We start from the raw sequence: 20540 nt of genomic DNA, 5'->3' as shown, positions 1-20540 counted from the left end.
GCTGGCAGGTGGAGGGGCAAGGGCAGGTCTGGGGAGGGGTAAGAGACAGGAGGGGTCTGGGGAGATACAGAAATGAACAATATGTATTATTAGATATTTCTTATATCTATTTAAACATTTTTCCCTTGTTGACCCCTCCCCAAACAGGTACTGACAGGGGCAACATTAAGAAGGGCAAGGAAGGCACTTCTGCATGTACAATAATTGCCCGTGCAATTATTCTGTGGGAGTACCACCGGTTGTTAAACAGTATATACAGATATACACTGATATATAATCACGTACACAAAACAACCTGCCTTAAAAAAACCCAGAGTAAACTGAATTAGGTCGGTAACTGTGTCATCAACCTGTCTCTGTTTCCTGTATGCTAGTACCTGCCCTCCCCCCAGAAATAATCCTGTGCCATCAGAGGCCAACCCATTATCACCGAGACATCAGATGCCATACTGACACATGTTTCATTTTGCTGCTGATCTTCTAGTATTCACTAGCCAGATATACAGTAAATGCAGAGATTGCTTTTCAGCTCGTGTGGTCAATAGCCCTACCCTCCGTACCATTCTCTACCTCTCCTGCCACTTTAATACATGCACGCTTATACCAATAACTATCGCAACACCTTGTTGTAACAGATTCCAGAGCAATCAGGTTGCAGGCCCTGAGCACTCCTGCTCCCATGCCAGTCTCCCAGGTCTGGCACAATCCTTCTCCCAAAACATGCCAACCAGCGTCGCGTTCCCTTTGGATGGCCAGAGGGAATGCACCACTGAGTTCCTCCAGCCATGCCTCCAGCAAACAAAAATGTCTTTCAAACAGGAAACCCTAAAACAAAACCTCACGTTACTAAATCCTAGGAAGAAACTGGAGCGCACTGAACCAAGTCACCAGGCACCGTGTCCCTCTTATTTTATTTATCTCCACTCGGCTGAGCTTGGGTGGCTGCTGCCGCAAAGGCAGCCTTGGAAAGGGTGAGACTCCTAGGGCAGACGAAGCCCCCCCCCCACCCTTGCACCAACGGAGCTCCTGCAGCAGGAAGGCACTAATGCAAAATCCCTGAACCTCTCTCCCCTGGACCTTGACCCCCAACGATATCACGCATCGCCCTCTCGTTGCAGCCAGGCACCCCATGTACCTCCACCTTTCTGCCAAAGGAGCCAGGAAACCACCTCCACCCAAAGCAACCGCGTAATGGGTGCCTTCCCGAGCCCCATTGCAAGGCATTCTCCACCTCAGCCCCCCTCCACAATTGCAAGGACCCCAAAGCCAACACCGCAAGGCCCCCCTCTCCATGCAACCCCTTCCCCCGCACCTGCAAGAGCAGCCGTCGCAGCACCCGCCTGCGAAGCTCTGCCAGCTCACACCATCTTCGCCCTCGTGGAAGTGGAACTCGCCCCCGGAGCTCCTCATTGGCCGCCGTGCCCCGCCAGTCAGCCGCATGCAAATCAGCAGGGCCCCCAGCGGAGGCGATTGGCTGGCTCGGGAAACGCCCCCCGATGACTGACAGGCCTCCGAACCAAAGCCCGGCCGCGAGCCTGCATCCCCTCCGCATCAGCATCTTTCCCAGGGCTGGGTACCCATTGGTACCCAGGTCCCCTGCATCCCTCCACCCCAAAGCATCCTTCGCGGCTGCATTTCTCCCCTGCATTCTTGGGCCTTGTTCTGCAAAGCCTGCCATTCTAGGCAGATGCCTACTTGGGTGCTTTGGAACACAGGATTTGAGTCCAGGGGCACCTTAGAGATTTTCAAGGTATCTCAGGGGTCACTCTAAGGTGCCTCTGAACTCAAGCCCTGCTGTTCTACTGCAGACTCACATGGCTATGTACCGTTTCGAACACAGTGCATCTTCCTTCATTTTGAGTGGGTGGCAATCCCAGGCATATTCCCTGGCAAAAAGCCTAAACCACCTTGAACATAATTCCAGCTATGTTAAACAGTAGTGGCCAAAACATAAAAGGAGGCCTGTGACACCCTAAAGACGAACATGTTTATTGTATAAAAGCACAATTCCAGGCCAGTAGCACTTTAAAGACCAACTAGATTTCCAGGGTATGAGCTTTAGAGAGTCAGAGCTATTGCATGCATATGTTTTTGTGGGCTGCCACCAGCTTTGTTTCATGCAGTGAAGTGGTGGGACTTACATTTTAAACACATATGCTCAGGTTCTGCCTAAAGTTGTTCTGCATCATAGACCATTTTCCTCCCACTAACTGGGCTGGGGACGGTGGGACACACATGCACATTTCCGGGGAAAAAAGGTTCATTTGCAAGTGTTTTTTGTTATGAGGATGAGAGGTCTAGCATCAGCCATCATTTGTGTCTTACATTTACATCTGGAGATAAATTCAGGCAAAATGGAGTAGCTGCTTGGTGTCTATTATATTATATGTAAATGAAGCCTCCCTCTACAGGAAAGATACTTCTGACTATCTCCTGGAGAAACTCTAGGGAAGGCCTTTATTCGGAACTGCACCAGCACCTTGCTTGGATTGCCAACTCCCCATCCCCTTTCTGTTCCTGTGTCTTCAACAGCAGCAACAAAATAACACAACTCCCGCCCCCCCAAGGCCACCTTATGAGTTTTTGGCCCAGGGGAAATTCTGAACCAGCGATTTTGTGATTGAGAGCCCTGCCTTTTGGCCACTTTAATGTCCCCAGCTCTCGTGTTATCACCCAGCCGGGGAGGCGGGATTTTCCTCTATTAAATTTCTGCATGCCAGTTAGGGTTGCCAACTGCGGGTTAGGAAATTCCTGGATATTTGGGGGTGAAGCCTGGGAGGACAGGCTATGGGGAGGGACGTCAGTGGGAAAGAATGTCGCTGAGTCCACCCCCCAAAGCTGCCATTTCCTCCAGGGGAACCGGTCCCTATTTTCTGAAGATCGATTTTTTGAAAATCCAGGAGATCACCAGGCCCCACCTGGAAGTTGGCAACCCCTCTCGCTGCTGCTCAGAGCCTGGAGTTCGGCGCAGTTCATTCCCCGCCTCTTCCCTTCCCGCGCTCCGCTATCGCCTGCCCAAGCCCCGCCCCCTTTGGTTACCTTGGCAGCGCCCATGCTACAACCGGCGTCGAGTCAGTTTGGGTCGTACCAGATTGTACTGTTCCGCAGGAGGGAAGAGAGAGAAAGAAACAAAAAGAACGAAAGAATGGAGAAACAAAAGAAAATCTCTATTGGGAGGAGAAAGGTTTTGATGAGGCTGTGATCTGAGAGGCCATAGAAATATGGCTACCTCAGCGAGGAGGGAGATGGTTGCTCTATTTCCACCCCTCCCCGGCAGGCTGATGGTTCAGTCCGAGCAAAATGGCGGCTCTGCGACCAGCGAAGGCGAGCACGAGAGTGATAGGTAAGGGGGGTGGGAGAGCGCCGATTTTAACGGGGTGGGAAAATAAGAGGAGCCCGCTGATTGGCTGTCTGGTTTTCACCCCTCATAAATGTTTTTCCCCTTCATAAATGTTGGGGGGTCCCCTGTTCTGTCTTTCCCCCAGCTCGCCTTCTGGACTAAGAAACATACCCCAACACAGCCTCCCCCCTTTTGGCAAGCATATAAACTCTCGTTTGACTGTGTGAAGTAAAAACACTAATGAGAATGGAGCCTCTGAGCACGTACAAAAGGCGTCCCTTTTTTAAGCACGTGAAGTAACAACATGGATGAGAGGGTAGTCTCTGAGAATGTGCAGAGGGCACTCCTTTCACGACCAGTTAGGGCCAGGTGTCCATCTGGTGACCAGCCATGTTAAATGGCAACCACTAGCCCAAGCAAACGGGCCCCTTTCGCAAGATTATTACTACTACTGCTATTGTTGTTAATAATGATGATAAAGTCATTTATAGTCCTCTTTGTTGTGGGGTAATAATAACACTTTGTAAACCGCTCTGAGTGGGCATTAAGTTGCTAAGGGTTAAAACCAGGAGAAATCCAATACGGAGTTGAAGAGAGAGATACTGAAGCAGAGCACAAGCAGTTCTAAGCCTGACATACTAAACAACATAGAAACTATGAGCTCCATTCAGTCCCAGGAACTCCAGATCTGATTATAATTCTCAGACTTGTTTTAATTTTTGTATGTAATTTTTTAAACAAATCTCTAAGTCAACTTTGGATGCCTCCACATGGTAACAATTTTTTGTATCCCTTCTGTTGCAACTGTTAACACATATAGCATCTACACAGTAGTTCCCCCTGTACTTTCCTTCCCCTGTCCCCCCTTGGTGGCCACCCCATTCAGCTGCTGGAGGGCTTAAAAAAAATTACAATTGACATCTTGTCTTAGTGTTAAGCTACAGAGATATGTCAATTACTGATTTTGAGTTATAGTGATATGTCAGTTACCAAATGTATTACAATTTCTTTTTACAAGTCTGAAATCTGGTGGTGCGGGGGGACTTGATGGCCGTGAGGGGCTGAGGCAAGGAACATGGTGTTTGGCATTGATGTCTGTGGGCTGTATCACAAACATACAAACAAAAAAGGACTCTGCACAATGATATGGCCCATTTGGGGACCCAAATGAGCCCAGTATGAAGCCCCGAAGCACTCTCAGGGCCTGCGCATTGATGTCACTCCCAGAAGTGATGTCATCATGCAAGCACCGGAAGTGTGCATGCACTTTGTGTACACATGAAGAATGCACTTGTGGGAGGGCAAGTTAAGTGCCAAGTCTCCCCTCCCCCTGCTGGGAGGGTATAAGAACCTGTCAACCTTAGTTTAGGTTGTATTATTCAGGTGGGTTGTATTATTCAGTGTACAATTGCATAGTGTACAGTCACATAGTACATAGGCCTATAAAATGGAGATGTTCTGCCAGGCCTATTAGTGTCAGACTATGGATGACAGGTTATGGCAGGTAAATCCCTGGATCATTTCAGCAAGACACATATCCTTGGTTAAACAACTTTTATTCAGGAAATCAGTCTTTTCCCATATACACAGGTCCATAGGATTACATGAAGTAAAATGCATATGAGCATGGCAACTTCTCATTGAAAGGAATAAAGTTTAAGGCAGTTACAAGGCAATATACTCAATCAACCCCCTCCCTCCTAAACCACAAGTACAGAGGCAGTCTGGGAAACATTTTCAGAGTTCACACACTAGGTAGGCAAGATACTGAGCAATGCAACACTTCAGACACTCAAGGTCAGTTTAAACAATATCAGCGGAAGAGATTGTCTGCAGCTTTGGCTTGCTGTGAGAATGAGAAAACGAAAGTGGTTGTTGAAAGCTAAGGAATGTACTTATCAGTTACAACATGAGACCAGTTACAAGACTGAGGTAACTCAGAACCATAAACTTAATATTGGCATGGATGAATGGGCACAGTCAAACATGACAATTAGAGTGGTTGAGGAGCTGGCAAACTATCCTGCTGGACCCTTATCTGTTTTGTTCCACTCCACTGTCTCATGAGATCTGTTATGCCTACCCAGAATATATATAGATATTTTATTGTTTTATATGATTTTAAACTGTAATTTACTGTATTTAGTGTATATATATATCCTCTTGAAATTATGGTTTTGTGATGTTGTGACCTGCCCTGAGCCTGTTCGTGGGGAGTGCAGGATATAAATCCCACAAATAAATAAATAAAAAATAAATAATATAAAACAACAATAATAATCATAACAATTATCAGGGCTTTTATCTGGTGGGACTCGGCAGTACTGAGTACCAAAATCTTTTGGGGATCTCCCAAATCCTGAGGAGGGAATTGGTAGAAATCAGTGCAACCATATAGATGAGTGCTGTACCTTTCAAAACCAAAGAAGCACAAATAGTTACATAATAATTTACAAAAAGCATAATAGTCAAGTACACATCAATATACAAAAACCATATAGAACCCTGCATTGCAAGTTCTCAGCACTCAAAACTCTTTGAATCCTTCATCAGATTTAATGGCATATTATCAGATGATCATCTTGTTGACTCAGAACTGATTATTCCTACAACGATATTGACACCAACATTAGAGATTAGAAAGCAGCTGCATCTTCTTAAATACCTAATGAATCCTAAGGAGAAGGAAAAAGCAATCATATGTGAAAATTCTTATGTTCCAATTCCTCCAGTTGTTATGACTCTGGTATAGGTGGTGCACCTCCACAACATTTGCAGGTGCTTTGACTGCTTTCCCCCAAAAGATCATAGTGAAGCAGGTTTGGGAAAAATTGCAGCAAGGAAAACCTCTTTGTGAAAAGAGGAGAGAACATTTTACATTACCAAGCATTCAAGGAAAGATTTACCCATGTATCCAAAACATGTTTTCAGTGCAAGTTGGGCTTATGGGACTCCGAGCCTCATGAGAAGATTCCATTGCCATTGATGTTGCACAGACTTCTGAAGGCCTTTCAACTACTCTTCTGTCTTCTGTTTTGCAGCTTCAATGTATAAATCATGAAGGAAGCAAAGCGGCCCAGCTCTGAACGCTGGATGAAGAGGTAATACAGTGCTTTTCCAAAACATCTCTTCCTAAAGAATCTTTTTTTCCTCCATGTTGTTTGCTCTGCCAAGGAACCACTGGGCTATAACAGTTGCTTGATGTGAATGGAGATTGTGACTGAGACCTTATCAATATTGCCATGTTTGTGTGTGTGTGAGCGTGAGCCTAGCAGATAAGACCATTAGAACTGGACAAATTGCTTTCAGGGAAACTGGACTGCCATTAGTGATCCTGAAATTCAGGAACTCCTGATAAACCTCATCAGGATTTCCTGCAACACCATTTGAAAACCAACCAACTAACCATCGTGGGTGCCAAGGAAGCCCACTTCCTGTTTTTTAAAAATAAATTTTGCAAAGTAAGTGCATTTCATCACTGAACCTAAATAATATACTCATCTCTGTCTTCAGAATTCGCATAGGGGGGCAAGTGGAAAGGGGAAGCCATAGCAAGTGACATTGAAGAGTTGCTCAGGAAGATCAAGACTGGGTTTTGTTCATTAGAAGCCTATCCTGACTCTCAAAACACAATCAGGCTACTCTAGGAATGGCTATCTTCTATATTCTCTAAGCTGGGGGTCTCCAATGTGGTGCCCATTGGCACCGTGGTGACTGTGAACCTGTTACCTGGTGTCTGCCAAGTGGGCAGGGTCAGATGGGTCTTTGGCTTAGCAGGGCTTCTGAGTGGCCATGATTAGCTGCGCAGATTTGTTTTTTAAAAGTTGCTTTGGCAGCAGCTGCCACCACAGCACAAAGATCTTCTTTGTGTAACTGAAGGTAAGCTATGTGTATGCAAGAAAATATTTTAAAGCAATATATTCATGTTAATAGGCGTCCTATTAAAACAGAGCTGCTGCCTGAAATGCTGAAGTGTTACTATTAGAGTTATGCATAACTTAATTCCTTGACATTTTGCTGTTGGCTTCACCTCCTGCTAATGCCGTTTTGTCATTGGTTCTGCCTCCTGCTGCAGCCATTTTGTGGTTGCATCCCCCACTCTGTGTCAGAATTCCAAAGGGACCCACAGGATCAAAAAGATTGGGGACCCCTGCTCAAAGCATTCTTCTGCGGGAATAAGCAATCACCTGCAGATGCACACATTCTACAGTTAACTTGGGTTCACCTTGCTGAATGAAACAGGCGTGCTTGTCCACTGGAGGGTCTTAGGAAAAACTGGCTTCCAGAAGATCCCCCCAGGAGCCAGATCAGTGAAAGCAAACCTTAGCTGATGGGGCAGAAAATGAAGGGCACTTATTTATTTAGACTGTTACTTACCTGAGCAAGACAGTTGGGTGTCTTTCTGTCTTGATCCTGAAGAGGGTCAGGGGGAGGTGGGAGGGCCAAGGCAGAAGGGATGCTGAGCAAGGCTGAAACAGATCACTCCAAAGCCAGTTAGTTAAAGTAGGACTGGTTGGGAGAGCGAGGAGTCCAGCATCCAGGGGGCCAGATGGAGGAGGTTGGGGGAGAAAGGAAAATCAGGAGAAAAGAGGAATGGGCTCAAGAGGAGAGGAACTCATTACCAGGAGCTGGCGAGTGCAAGGAAGGCTGCTGTTTACTCCTTCCTTTGAAATAGCCATCCTAATTTCTGGCTGCAGATTTCTGGTACAAGTAGATGAATTTGAACAATCCTGTTGTTTGCTAATGGTAAACCTGCAGAATTTGTCTTTCCTGATGGCAGAATCTGGGTTTTTGACTCACAGGTTATGTTCCCACCTACCATTGAACAACAGCTTCTGCTGTAGCTTCCCAGCAATGCTGACTTAGAAGTGACTCATAACCAACCTACTCTACTGGGAGTGAGTGTGCATGGGGGTGTTTTTTTTGTGAGTAAAAGTCTTGAAGTTTGTGGAAAACACAGACTTGCTATGCAAATACAGGCCCCACGGCATTTAGGCAGTTTAATGTCACGGGGCCTGCATTTGCATTGCAAGTCTGTGTTTTCCACAGCCCCTTTTTGTCTATGTTTAGATCCATTCTATGCATTGTGCAGAATTAAGGACGCACGTGCACACACACACCCTGCCATCTCAGTTGGTCATATCAACTTAGACGTGTAGACTTCAGAATACATAAAATGTATGTACACCAAGGGCCCAGGCTCATGTTACATTTGTGGTGTGGAAGGCCCTGCAGAGCAGCCCTTTCCTGTGCTGCAGGTGTAGCATCAAAAGCCCTGGGCTGTATGTGTGTGTGTGGGGGGCTCCTCTGGCTCCTCACTATGCTGGGGTACCACCACCCCCGGAAACTGGGGGAGACTGGCATGGAAAGTTCCCACACTGTGTAATCTTCCTATGAGACACGGTGTTTGTGGCATTACCTTCCTACTGGTTTGTCAGGAGGTGAGGGTTTCATGCACTGGGAAGTTCTCTTCTGGTCAGGTTGTTGGGGCCCTCAACCTAAAACACCCCCAGAGTTTTAACTGTTTTTCAAATCAGATGTCTTAAAAATGCGTTTTTTCCCCCTGAGGCAAATGTCCCTGTGGCTGAAGTGAAGCAGCGGCAACAGTTCAGGCAGGCAAAATGGGAGAGTGGCAGAGGATCTTTGTTCAAAATCTGACCGTCCCTCCGCACAACCAGAGGTGTCGCCACCCACCGCCCCGAGATTCAAAGGCGTTCCAGTGCGTCCTGAAGCAAGTGGAGGGAAACATAATGAAGAAGGTGAGGGGATTTTTCAGATTCTCTCCCTCTGCCCTGCCTCCCTCCAATAACCTAGGGACTCTTTATGCTTATCTTCAGAGTTCTTTTCTGGCATATAAAGCCTAAGGGCATGCATCAACCGTCCCTGCAGCTACCAGGAATGTGGCCTTCAGTCACACACATTGAACAAACACACATGAGTGTTTTTATCCTGAGTCATACCTTTGGTCTGTTAAGGTCAGTGTTGTTTACTCTGACTAGCTGTGACTCTCCAGGGTCTCAGGTGGAAGGTTTCATATAATCTTTTAACTGGCGATGCCGGGGATCGAACCTGGGACCTTCTGTATGCAAAGCAGGTACTCTACCACTGAGCTATGGCTCCTGCCTGCCCTTGCTTGGACAACAGAGCTGTAACCTTTTGCACTTCTTGATTCCCATAAAAGCTTTGCAGTCACTGCAGGGTTCAGTCTCAGGGCAACTAGCCTTAGCAGCGCTGGGTTGGACAACACACATGCTCCTTGTCTGGATTTGGGTCCAGTTACTTCAATGTGACGCATTGAGGTGACTGTGTCTAACAGAATGCAAGTTTATTTGGTCAAGATTTCCAATACACTGCCCAACTTAAAGGTTCAGGCCAGATACTATCCCTTATGTCAACTGGAGCAAAGCAACCAATTTGATAAGACATCCTCTGTGCCATGAATGCTTGCTCAGTGACCTTGAGCTAGTCACACATTCACAGCCTAACCTACCTCACAGGGTTGTTATGAGGATAAAATGGAGGAGAGGAGAACAACGGAAGTCACTTTGGAAGAAGATAGTTTACCAAAACTGTTAGGTTCCAACTTCATGTGCAGTATAATGGAAATGTGGGGGGCGGTGAGATGTTGCAGAGGAAAATCTAGTAACAGTGCAGTCCTAAGAAGAGTTACTCCAGTCTAAGTCCATTGAAATCAATGGGCTTAGACTGGAGTAACTTTCCTTAGGATTGTGCTGTAAACGGGAGGGCAGAATACTTAATCTCTTCCATGCCCACTAATTCTTCCATCCGAATATATCCCCTGCCAGGCTGTTTTCCTCTTGCTGGACTCATATCCAGATCTGGTGTGTTGTGTGTGTAAATTTGCAAAAGAGACTCTGCAATGTGGAGAATTATGGCCCTCCCTCCTGCTAATTCTCCCCTGAATATGCTGCAAACAGTCCCCATGTTAACTTGACAGGGAAAATGGAAGGGGCACAAAACTGCTGTTTCCTTAACCACAACTAGTTCCCGTTTCCAGAAAATGTTCAGGCTTGGACTTCATCGAGTCTTCCAGATGACTCATTGCCAAGGAGCAGTCAGTGAGAAAATCCTTTTCCGCCTTTCCTTTCTCTGTGGACTTGGCATACATTTGGGATGCTTAATCAGATGCTTGAGGTTGCACTGAAAGATTGCCATCCGTGGAAGGTTGTCTTAGCGGCATGTGGGGCCCAGGGCATTCAGCATTCAGCTCTTTGTAGGCCAGGTGCTAACTGTGACCTGGGCAAGTACAGGGTTTAGTATAGGGAGCAGAATGGAGCAAGTTTCTAGCTCTTGTGGCTGTGCAGGTAAGTTAGCAGGATGGGGGAAAAGCCTTATGAAATCTCAGATACCTGGGGAAGCAGGAAGATTGAGGGGGGGGGATTTCAAATAGCTGAGCTTATTACCCTGCACAGCTCCTTCCATTACCCATCAATCAAAACTCTCCTTAAGACTGTTAGTGTGTTATTCACTCCCCCTCCTTTCTTATCCTTTCACTTCTTTTTCCTGCCAGTCTTTCCCCAAAAAGACAGTCATGGTGCTGCCGCCTTGGCTCTGCTTCTTAGGTCAGCTTGCACCCCCTGTTAGAAGACCAATCTGCTAAAGCAAATTTCTTCCGAATGTCTCATTGGCAGAACAGTTTCAAGCATTTCCCAGCAGCTCCCTCTCCTTGTAGGCTATCCTGAAAGCTGTTTTAGGGATATTTTTTCAGGGGTTTGATTTTTGTTTGTTTGTTTTCTTGTTTGTTTTCCTTCTAACCTGCAAATGGAGACATGAGAAGGTTGCCCTGTGACTCTCGGGGCTGAAACGTTCAGCGGGTTAAAGCACTGTGCCGCTAAATAATGCAGAGTGGCTAAATCTTTAATAGCGTGCTTGGTAATGCCTCTCTGGTCTAATTTGGGGCTTGATGAAGGTATTGGAAAGGAGGGGCTGCTAGAAGCTCAAAGACCTTCTTTGCAATCAGGGAAGGCTAACTGGTGGCCTGTGGGGTGAACCGCTTCCCTGAGCAACTTTGATCCTCAGAGGTCATACCGAGTTTTAATCAAACACAAACTGTTTCTCTTGTAAGAAAAAGAAGCAATCAGTGTCTTTGTGTTATTAATTAATATGCATTTTGTAATATTTTTATGTAAAAGCATTGTGACATGATGGCGATGGGTCATTGGGAGCCTGTGACACCAGTGCTCCGGCATCTGCACTGACTCCCTGTGGCTTTCTGGGCTCCATTCAAGGTGCTGCCCCATGACCCATGAAGATCTCAGTGACCCAGCCTACCTAGAAGATCCATTTATCACACCACACAATTTTAATAATCTACTAAGACCACGGTTTAATACAGTCCTGGCATGAAATCAGGTCTGCAGGGAAACTTAGAGGAGTATTTTGTTGAGCTGCCCCTGAATTGTTCTGAAGGTTTGTCAGAGCAAGACGGGGTTCTTCTTCTAGAAGTTGAGTAAGGTGCTCTTTTCAAACTGGCTGTTGACGGCCAGGAACCAGGGACAGTCTTAGTGACTCTGGGGCCCCGGGCCTAGGTCCAGGAAGGGACCCTATTGTTGCTTTCAATTTTTAAAAATAAGAAACGTGTATCTAATTGCATTATTAGCCCCCAAATCTCCAGGATTTTCTAAGCTGAAATTGGTAACCCTGCTTTTGATGGTATAATTACAACCTCTTTGCTCTGCTTCCTTATCTGCTTTCTCTTGTGCAGACTCCGTGTAAAACAGTGAAAATTCTGTACCAAGAAAAAGCTGAAATCTGTGACATATATAAATTAAGTACATTAATCAGATTTGCATAGTTTATTTGCATAGTTTATTTGTATTTTACTAGAACAGAGGAGGGGCAAGTAGCTGTTGTGTAGAGCATGGATCTCCTGTTAGCCACTGAACATCTCTTTTGGCCATGTCTTTGTCTTCTTTCATTTCAGCTCACACACTTCCAAGTATATCTTTGCAGCTATGAGAGCTAGAAATCTGTTTTTCAAATAACAGCTGAGGTTTGCAGGAGGCTGAGTGCAGTTCCCAGTACCACATTCGATGGCTTTTTAATAACAGTCCTGGCATATACACTTGCAATTCACATTCTCAGTATTTAGTCACCTAGTTCTTATACTTTCTAATGTCCCAGTTCTTGCTACGAAGTACTAGTTTGTTTTGTGGCCAAAAGTTAATATTTTTCAGTACAAAGAACGGTCATTCCAGGGCAAAGCAGTAGCTCAGTACATGTCCTCCTTTGTCTACACCAGCAGCATTTTGTGTTGTTAGTTTAAGGGAAATGTTCCAAGGCCAAACTACCCTGGCAAAAGGGAACTAAGTGGGAATTGTAGATTCTTCACATATTGAAATAAGTAGTGCATTATCTCGTTAATAACAGCACAGTGATGAGCTAAATCGGATGCAAGTGTTTTCCTCCCGCTGGGGATGGTCCGACCCCCTCCCTTCCTGAGGTACTCAATGCATTTTAACTCATCTCATTGGTTTATTGTTTCTTGTTGGCAGCGAGCACTGGACGACACATCCACTGTCGAATTCCAGCTGCGCCTTTCCTTCTTCGATGTCGCCTACCACCATTTTTTTGGAAAGACCTGGAGGAGTGCTACGAGGCCCCTTAAAGTTGTACCAGGACAGCCCCCGACGGTGGTCTTCAACGAGGTAAGGAAGAGGCATGCCAAGTGCCAGCTCCGGTTTGGACAGCCTAGTCAAATCCAGTGCAAATGTCCCAAACCAACAGGATGGCTCAAAAACATGAAAGCAACTCATGTCTTCTGTGTTAAAAAAAAGGTTTGCTTCTACAGAACAGACAAGATTCTTATCCAGGTTGTTCTTGAGGACTTGCAGCATGATTATTTTATATAGGGCAGGCCGTGGCAGAGGCAGAGAAGAAGCAAGGCTGTAGAAGCCTTCAAAAAGGTTAGGGAGTGTCACTCAACTCACTCTGGTCTGTTTTGTAAAGGGACTGTCCTTCTGACCTTTCTGCAGCCCCTTCTTGTGCCCGGGAAAGGTGGTGAAACACAGGCTGCATCTCAACCTATTTATTTGGATATTTCTTCCCTGCTTTTCTCCGAGGTTACCACATGCTCCCCTCCTCCAAATTATCCTCACAGCAACCCTGTAAGGTAGGATTAGGTTGAGAGTGTGTGACTGGCCCAAGGTCACCCAGAGAACTTCCTTGGCAGAATGGGAATTTGAACCCAGCTCTCTCAAAACTTAGTCCAGTGCTCTAACCACTACACTGCATTCCCTAAGTCCCAAATTCAGGAACTCATTGCAGCCTTGAGGCCCGACAATGACTATTATACCAGACAAAACCAGTAGTGATGAGGAGTCAGTTAGAAAGGTAAATCTTGGTGTTCTATGAGCAGTGAAATCTATAACAAGGCTGAGAGCAGACCAGGGAGAATAAGGGCAGGTCAGCAGGAGGCAGGCACATGGTAAAACATGGAACTTGACTGCAGGGCATGGGCGGCAGGTGCAAGGAAAAGGTGTGCGAGGCAAGTGGAAACAGGGTGCTCTGAGAGGTAGACTGAACACAGGAGGGCTCAGAAACAGCAAAAGCCAATTGCAAGGCTACAGAGATGTCAGCCCACCTGCCTGCAGCTTATTCCCTGTTACAGGCACCGCAGGAAAGCTGAAGTCCATGAGGCTGGGGCAGCAAAATTAGTCTCAGCCTTGTCTGTCTGCAATTGGCTTAGTGGGGCAGGATGAAGGAGAGAGCTTGGCTTGTATGAAGAAAAGGGGTCATAGGTCTATGGCAGAACAGATGTTTTGCAGGTGGACAGTCCTAGGTCCATTCTGTGGCATCTCCAGGTAAAAGGATTTCAGGGAGCAGAGCAGGGAAGGATCTTGGCTCGAGACCTTGGAGAGCCACTGACAGGTGGAATAGACAACACTGATCTAGATCAGTCTCAGCGGTCTGTCTTACGAAATGATGCACATGTGCAGTTGGGCATGTGTCCAAACTGTGTCCCGACTAACCTTCAGGCAGCCACCCTTGTCCCGGCCTTCATTCTCGGTGGCCCCAACCTCATGGCTTCACCCTGCATTGACTGAGACCTCTCGTCCCAAAGACATTTCATTCAGATGCGGATCCCACTGATTTTTGCTGGGATTGCCAAGATGCTTATCCTGATCAGGCAGCGTTAGTGGACATGCGGGGGCAGGCTGTCTTGGCACACTGAAGCACCAAGGAGCTTTCAGTCGAAAGCAGCGTGCTTGGAAGTGCAGCGAAGGCTATTCCTTCGGCCTCTGTGTTACACAATCCGCTGTGGGTCGGTATCAATTATTAATAATCGTAATGAACTAGAGAGAGATGCAACGTGCCGAGGAAGCAGGGTTAGAGAAGGGTATTCCTTCGTAAATCATGCAGACCTCTGCCGATGGAACTTCTCCTCCCAAATGTAACCGTAATCTGGAGGGTGCTATTGATATCACAGCTGAAAGCTTCTTCTTCCCTTACATTTTTATTAATGGCCTCATAAGCAAAATGCTTATCTCTCAACCTCTTGGTCTCTAAAAATTGAATGGGTGGTTCTTGTCTACGATTGTTTAGACACAGGGGCTGATAATCTGGGTTCCTAAAAATTCTACGCTGGTCTCTAAAATCTTGCATTATAATGTTCTAGATCTCTCTCACTTGACTGTCTGCCCATTTTGTCCTCTTGGACTGCTTTGCTGTGTTGGAAAACAGAGGTGCTATTCAGAAGGAAGGGGAAGTATTAGATTTTCAGGGGAAATCGGAAGCTTTTTATCAGAGACCCCCTGTTCCACAGCTCCCTTTCTACTAGAAACCAGATTGGGTTATATATCACTGGTTGCTTCTGCTTTAGATGTTGAGCATGTTGCCTTTGTAATATCAGCAGCTTTATACCTGTCTTCACGCTCATCTCAGACCTATTTGCATGCTTAGAAACTGGCATGCAGGGCTCTTACGTTCTTAACCCAATAAATGGGGCATCAAGCAATGTGTTGTCTGTGACCAGCTCACCTTTCCAGTTTCCCTATTGCATCTACAGCACAGGCCTATATTAGGTAACTTGGGTAAGGTCTCACAGAGTCTGAAGCAGAGGGAGGGAACCAAACCCTGGCAAAGGAGCTTCTCTTTGCCACTTTGAAAGCTGCCACTTAGAATTTAGGTGAAGAATTAAGAAATTACAGAGGACAATGTTGTACAGCACTGGCACCTTTGGAACCTGAAGAGGCTTGGTTAGGAGGACGCACACAGTCTACAGTGACTCATTACTGTGATCGATGCCTCAGGCCAAGAGCTTCCTAGGTCAAATGCTAAACTACCCGAATTCCCACCCTTGCCCTTTACAGGTCTCCCTCTCTTTTTTTACCAATAACATTTGCAATAAAAGAAACAATCCTTCTCTCATACCAGAGGATTTGTACAGAGCTGTGATTTGTCTTTGAAGTGGAGGCCATTAAGATAGCAGTTACATTTCCATTATATGTAAAAAGTATTTTGATACAGTGTAGAAACCGGTGTAGAAATAGGGCAGTGAGTTAATTGATATTTCCCTCCCTCCCTCTCTCCCTCCCTCTCTTTCTCTTTTATATGTTATGTTTGTGGTTAGGCAGCAGAGGCCACTGTTGTTCTAGGAATGATGTAGAGTTTGCACAGGACTCCAAATAAGTCAACAGGCATTCCACTGTATTAACTTTTCCTCGGTGGAATCATAAACCAAGTGCCCATGGACGGTTCCTTAGACCATCCTGTGCCTTTCCACTTCTTAGATGTGTTCATTTAGGAGGTCCGTCTTTCATGAATGATCTTGGATTGTACGATTAGTACAGCACAAGGAGTGTCATTTCATATTGTTGTACATTTTGCCCAAGCAGTGTGGTTGATCAGGTGTTTGAGCTTTAAGTTTTACTTATACATTTCAAGTTCCATTAGGATATTTCAGTACATGAGAGAGAAACACCTTAGAGTACTATATTTACTCAAAAGGAAAGTGACTAAATGTAACATCCTCAGTTGCCAGGTCCCCCGACTCTCCGGCGGGAGATCAGGAGCCTGGCATGTACCTTTCCTTCTGATGTCATTGCGTGGGTCAAAGGGCAGCCTGGGAGCACTCCCGCAGTCACCAGGGGGCCAAATTGGCCCACTGTGGGGCATGATTCGGCCCAAATCCAGTTCACCGCGGGGTGTGATTCAGCTGGAATCGGGACGCTGTGGGCACGGGAGCGCACTGCGCCACCCAGGGGGGCATTCTGGGGGTGTGTCCCCCCACTGGCCAGGTAAGTGGGGGTTAGGGGAAAGGTGGGAGCAGGGCATCCCCCACCCCAGGTGGGGGGAATGGCCCCCCGACCCCCCCAATTTTATACACTAAAAATTATTTTTTTACTGGACATAATTGTAAATGTAAATCAACCCCCTCTTTTTTGATGGCATAGCTGGGGGAAAAAACCTAGTCTTGCATTAGAGAAATACTGCATGCTTTACCCCTTCCATGGACCTCTCCAATAAGCGCTTGAACTGTCATATGTATATTCAGCATACAGTTATGTCCTGAATGTGCCCATCAACTTTAATTCTGAAATGAAGACAGACCTTGCATTACAGTAGATTTTTGTGTTTTCTTCTCCCTCCTCCCCACATCTTAGAACTTGAGGTGGAGGGCCAGGGTGAGATTTGAACAGGTTTTGAGGCCGGATACCAACATTTGCTCCATGTTCAAGAGAGGCACTGAGTTATATGAGCAGACACACGCATCAGCAAATCCAGAATCCCGGTCAGTGAGTAAAAACCGTGGCTGCTGCCCAGCCCCTTGCCAGCGAAGATGCCATCAGTGTGAAAAATCCTGGTATTGCTGAGATGCCTGCCTTTGCAAATAGCAGTAGCTTACTCCAGCAGTAACTTCAGCAACAAAGCATTTCAGATTGCTCCTCAGAGGGTTTGCTCATGTCCTCTTCGCCTCCTAGAAGGGGAGGTGAAACCAATAGAGCCTTCAGGAGGAGAAAAGGAAATAAACTCTCTGAGGAGTGATCTTTGCAGGCTCTGTAGAGAGGGGAACTTGACAGAGCCTTCTGATCTGTCTTTTAAAACATGGCCTCCCAGCTAACATTGCAACTCCCTTAACGTGAGTGCCGTCATGTAATTCATCTCTTGAAATTTAGCTCGTAATGTATGGTGTTGCTTATAGTGAGCAGTAAAACGTGACTGTTGCTAGGGCTGAAGGTAGGGAACAAAGCACAGTGCAGGGAGAAGGTGCAGGGAGCCTCCCATTATTATATATGGAGACTAATAACTGCTTGTTGTTACAATGGGAAGAGAATAGCTTATTTGTTGTCGGGATCCTAGTCTATTACACCGCCTGCTCTTCCTTGTTAAGAGGTCATTTGGTGTCACATGCGGCAAGTGAATGTACAGGGCCATCCTAAGAATGCTTTCCTGGAAGTAAGCTCCACTGAGTAGCACTGTCAGTCTTCAAGAACAACATTAGGATTGGAGTCCAGTGGCACCTTAGAAACCAACAAGATTTTCAGGGTGTAAGCTTTTGAGAGTCAGAGCTCCCTTCTTGAGACACGGGCAACATTTTATTTCCCCATATATGAATGAAAGCCATTCGCTCCTATGTGAGAAAGCACCGGCTTGCTGTCAGGGGATGCTGATGAATGGAGTGGGAAGCAAGGATCTGCCCGTTCTTCATGGTGTCCTGGGTTGCAGCAATTTACTCCGTCTTGCGGAACTCAGCAGAAGCCATTAAGAATCAAGCTGATCCCGATCTAGCTGTCTGTCAATGTAGCTGTCATATTTTTACCGTACACTTTTCCCAAGGAGGTCAGGGTAGCAGCTGTGGCTCTCCCCTCCCTCACGCAACCTTCACAATAACTCTGTTGGGTAGGTTAGGCTGAGAGAGGGAGTGAGCAGCTGGCTAAAGATCCCCCAGTGAGTTTCCACGGAGTAAGCATTTGGATCCAGGTCTTCTTGCTCCCAGTCTGACGCTTCAGCCACAACACCACACAGCCTGCCCCTGCAGCATGTTTCTTGGTTGCTTCAGAGCATGCTGGGTTATTGGCTGATGAATTACATAGCATAATCTATGCATGCATGGTGTTTGACAAAGCCACCTCATCAATAAAGGACCAGACCCTGCCTTGAGGAGCTTCCAGTTTAAGATTGGACAGATGGGGTGACAATAAAGGCAAGGGAGAGGCAAACAGTAACAAAAAATAAGAGTGGAGGGACGGGAGAAGCGAGTCAGGGGTCAGTGTGAGGAATGCAGTTTAATCTGCTAAAGCTTTCTTTTAGTTCAGAATAAGGGCAGGGAGGACTGAAATGCAGTTTTGTTTATTTAGTGACCAGAGCTTCTGCCAGGGTTCCCAACTCTGGCCTGGGAAATTCCTGGATATTCTGAGGCAGTTCCTGTGGACAGGGGAGTTTGGGGAGGGATTTCACCCAGAATCTATGGTATACCATAGAGTTTGCCATCTGAAGCTGCCATCTGAATCAGCCTGCTGCTATCTGCAGTGTTTGAAATTCATCTCCTCCCCATCCCATAATCCAGTGTGATGGGAGAGAAATCCAAAGGCGCCACTAAAATTGTTCATCTGCACAGCAACAACAATACCCACCCCCCTAAGTTTTTGCATTGAGTGTGTTCTGGACAGAGGGATTGGAATGCGGCACATTTAGAAAAGTTGTCTGTTCTGTCACAGAGAATAACTGTCAAATCCAGATAAGCTGCTCCAAAAGAGGGCATGAGAACACTGTCTCATCTGTCACTAGCAGGGTTCTTTTGTGGATGATTTGCTGATCTGGGTTTGCTTTTTTTTGTTTCCCTGGCCATTCTTTTCCAGCTAATGAATAGCTTCATATCAGTGATTATCCAATTATTATTTCCTCCCAATGATAATTGGGGAGCACTTGTTCCGAGAGGTTTGCAGAGGTGCCTCAGCAAATAATTACATTTCCCTCGTTTACTTTCTTGGAAAGCCACATTTAAATGTTTCACACAATGGAGTTGGAATCAACTGATTCTTAATGGCAAATGTATAGACTTGTCTGAATTATTAGACTCTGTTGACCATACGCATACAGTTTTATCTCTTTGGGTTGATAGCCCACCTCCTTCCAAAGGGTCCAGGTGGGTTACCGTAAATCCAGGGTTTTGTGCACTCTATACTGATTTTTAATGCCCTCAGCCCATCCAAATTGTATGCCAAAAAAAGTTGATTTTTGTGACCTGCGTCCGTTATGCAAAGGGAAACAATTTATATAATTAGTTCAGGAAGTCATGAGGCAATGGAGCCCCACCCCTAACTCTCGGGAATCCTGATGATCCACCCTTCTGCTGGGCATTGCAGAGATACTTTAAACATATCTTCATAGCTATTGAGGACTAGAAGCTTGCTTTTCAGATGAAAGCTGAGATTCTCAGGGAACTGATTTTTTGCCACCCCCTGCCAGGTCCTGTGCTTCTGTGAAATCGTGGCACATATACTCTCCTGGATATAAGTTGTTCCTCTCCTCTCCTTTCCTCCTCTGGCCCAGCACCACCCAGTGAATTTCAGGGCTGAACAGGAGTTTGAACCTGAGTCTCCCAGATCCTACCCCAGCATGCTAACCGGTGCATCATGCTGACACCCTGAAGCTAAGACACTGCTAATATTCCCTTCTCTCACAGGCTGACTGATGCTGTTCAAGTTGTAATTGGGCGCACTCATTGAAGAAATGGGCGTTCCTGACTCAGAGAGAAATAATTAATGTTTTTCTCTCTCAGGCCCTCACTGCAATACTTTCCAGGCTGCTTGAAAAGAGAGCCTGATGGCCCTTGTACAGAGGAGATGCTAGAAGTGAGACGTATGTTAGTAAAACCAATATTAGCGTTTCTAGAGATGGCGATAAAACTTAGCGGCGCAACAGATCCGACGTTGGAAGGGGAGCCTGATGCTTCAGGAATCAAAACATAACTCTGTCTTCTTTGCCCACTTGTCAGGAATTACTGGCCATTTTTTTCATCATTTTGCAATAAAAGATAATAGAATAACGATTTATTTCTTCAGTCTGATGTTTTAATGTCTCTCTCTGTTATCCGTCCCTGACAGTCCGTGATTACGGTAAATGTTTTGCTCATGACACCTGGATAATGACTCTTTAACAGACGGATTAACCTGCTGCTCGATCACAGTGCTGCCAGAAATGGCACCCAGATCCGCAGGGAGACTGCTGGACAAAT

At 46.1% G+C, this 20540-nt stretch overlaps 2 protein-coding genes across 3 annotated transcripts in view; one reads left to right on the top strand and one right to left on the bottom strand.

The window, feature by feature from the left end:
• KCNAB2 (potassium voltage-gated channel subfamily A regulatory beta subunit 2) overlaps positions 1-1362 on the bottom strand; it is a 132900-nt gene extending 131538 nt beyond the window's left edge. For both annotated transcript variants that reach the window (XM_055001535.1, XM_055001534.1), the window contains exon 1: positions 1313-1362. The gene's annotated coding sequence lies outside the window, so the exon portion shown is untranslated. The remainder of the gene's footprint in view (positions 1-1312) is intronic.
• Positions 1363-3309: 1947 nt separating this feature from the next.
• Positions 3310-20540, top strand: part of NPHP4 (nephrocystin 4) — a 105777-nt gene continuing 88546 nt past the window's right edge. Inside the window, exons 1-4 of the mRNA XM_055002010.1 lie at positions 3310-3343; positions 6382-6441; positions 8909-9099; positions 12856-13008. Of these exons, the coding sequence (XP_054857985.1) occupies positions 8962-9099; positions 12856-13008 (291 nt within the window). The 5' untranslated portion in view covers positions 3310-3343; positions 6382-6441; positions 8909-8961. The remainder of the gene's footprint in view (positions 3344-6381; positions 6442-8908; positions 9100-12855; positions 13009-20540) is intronic.

The sequence above is a fragment of the Eublepharis macularius genome, chromosome 17, assembly GCF_028583425.1.
Source record: "Eublepharis macularius isolate TG4126 chromosome 17, MPM_Emac_v1.0, whole genome shotgun sequence".
Lineage (NCBI taxonomy): Eukaryota > Metazoa > Chordata > Lepidosauria > Squamata > Eublepharidae > Eublepharis > Eublepharis macularius.
This window is presented reverse-complemented; position numbering and strand designations above follow the sequence as displayed.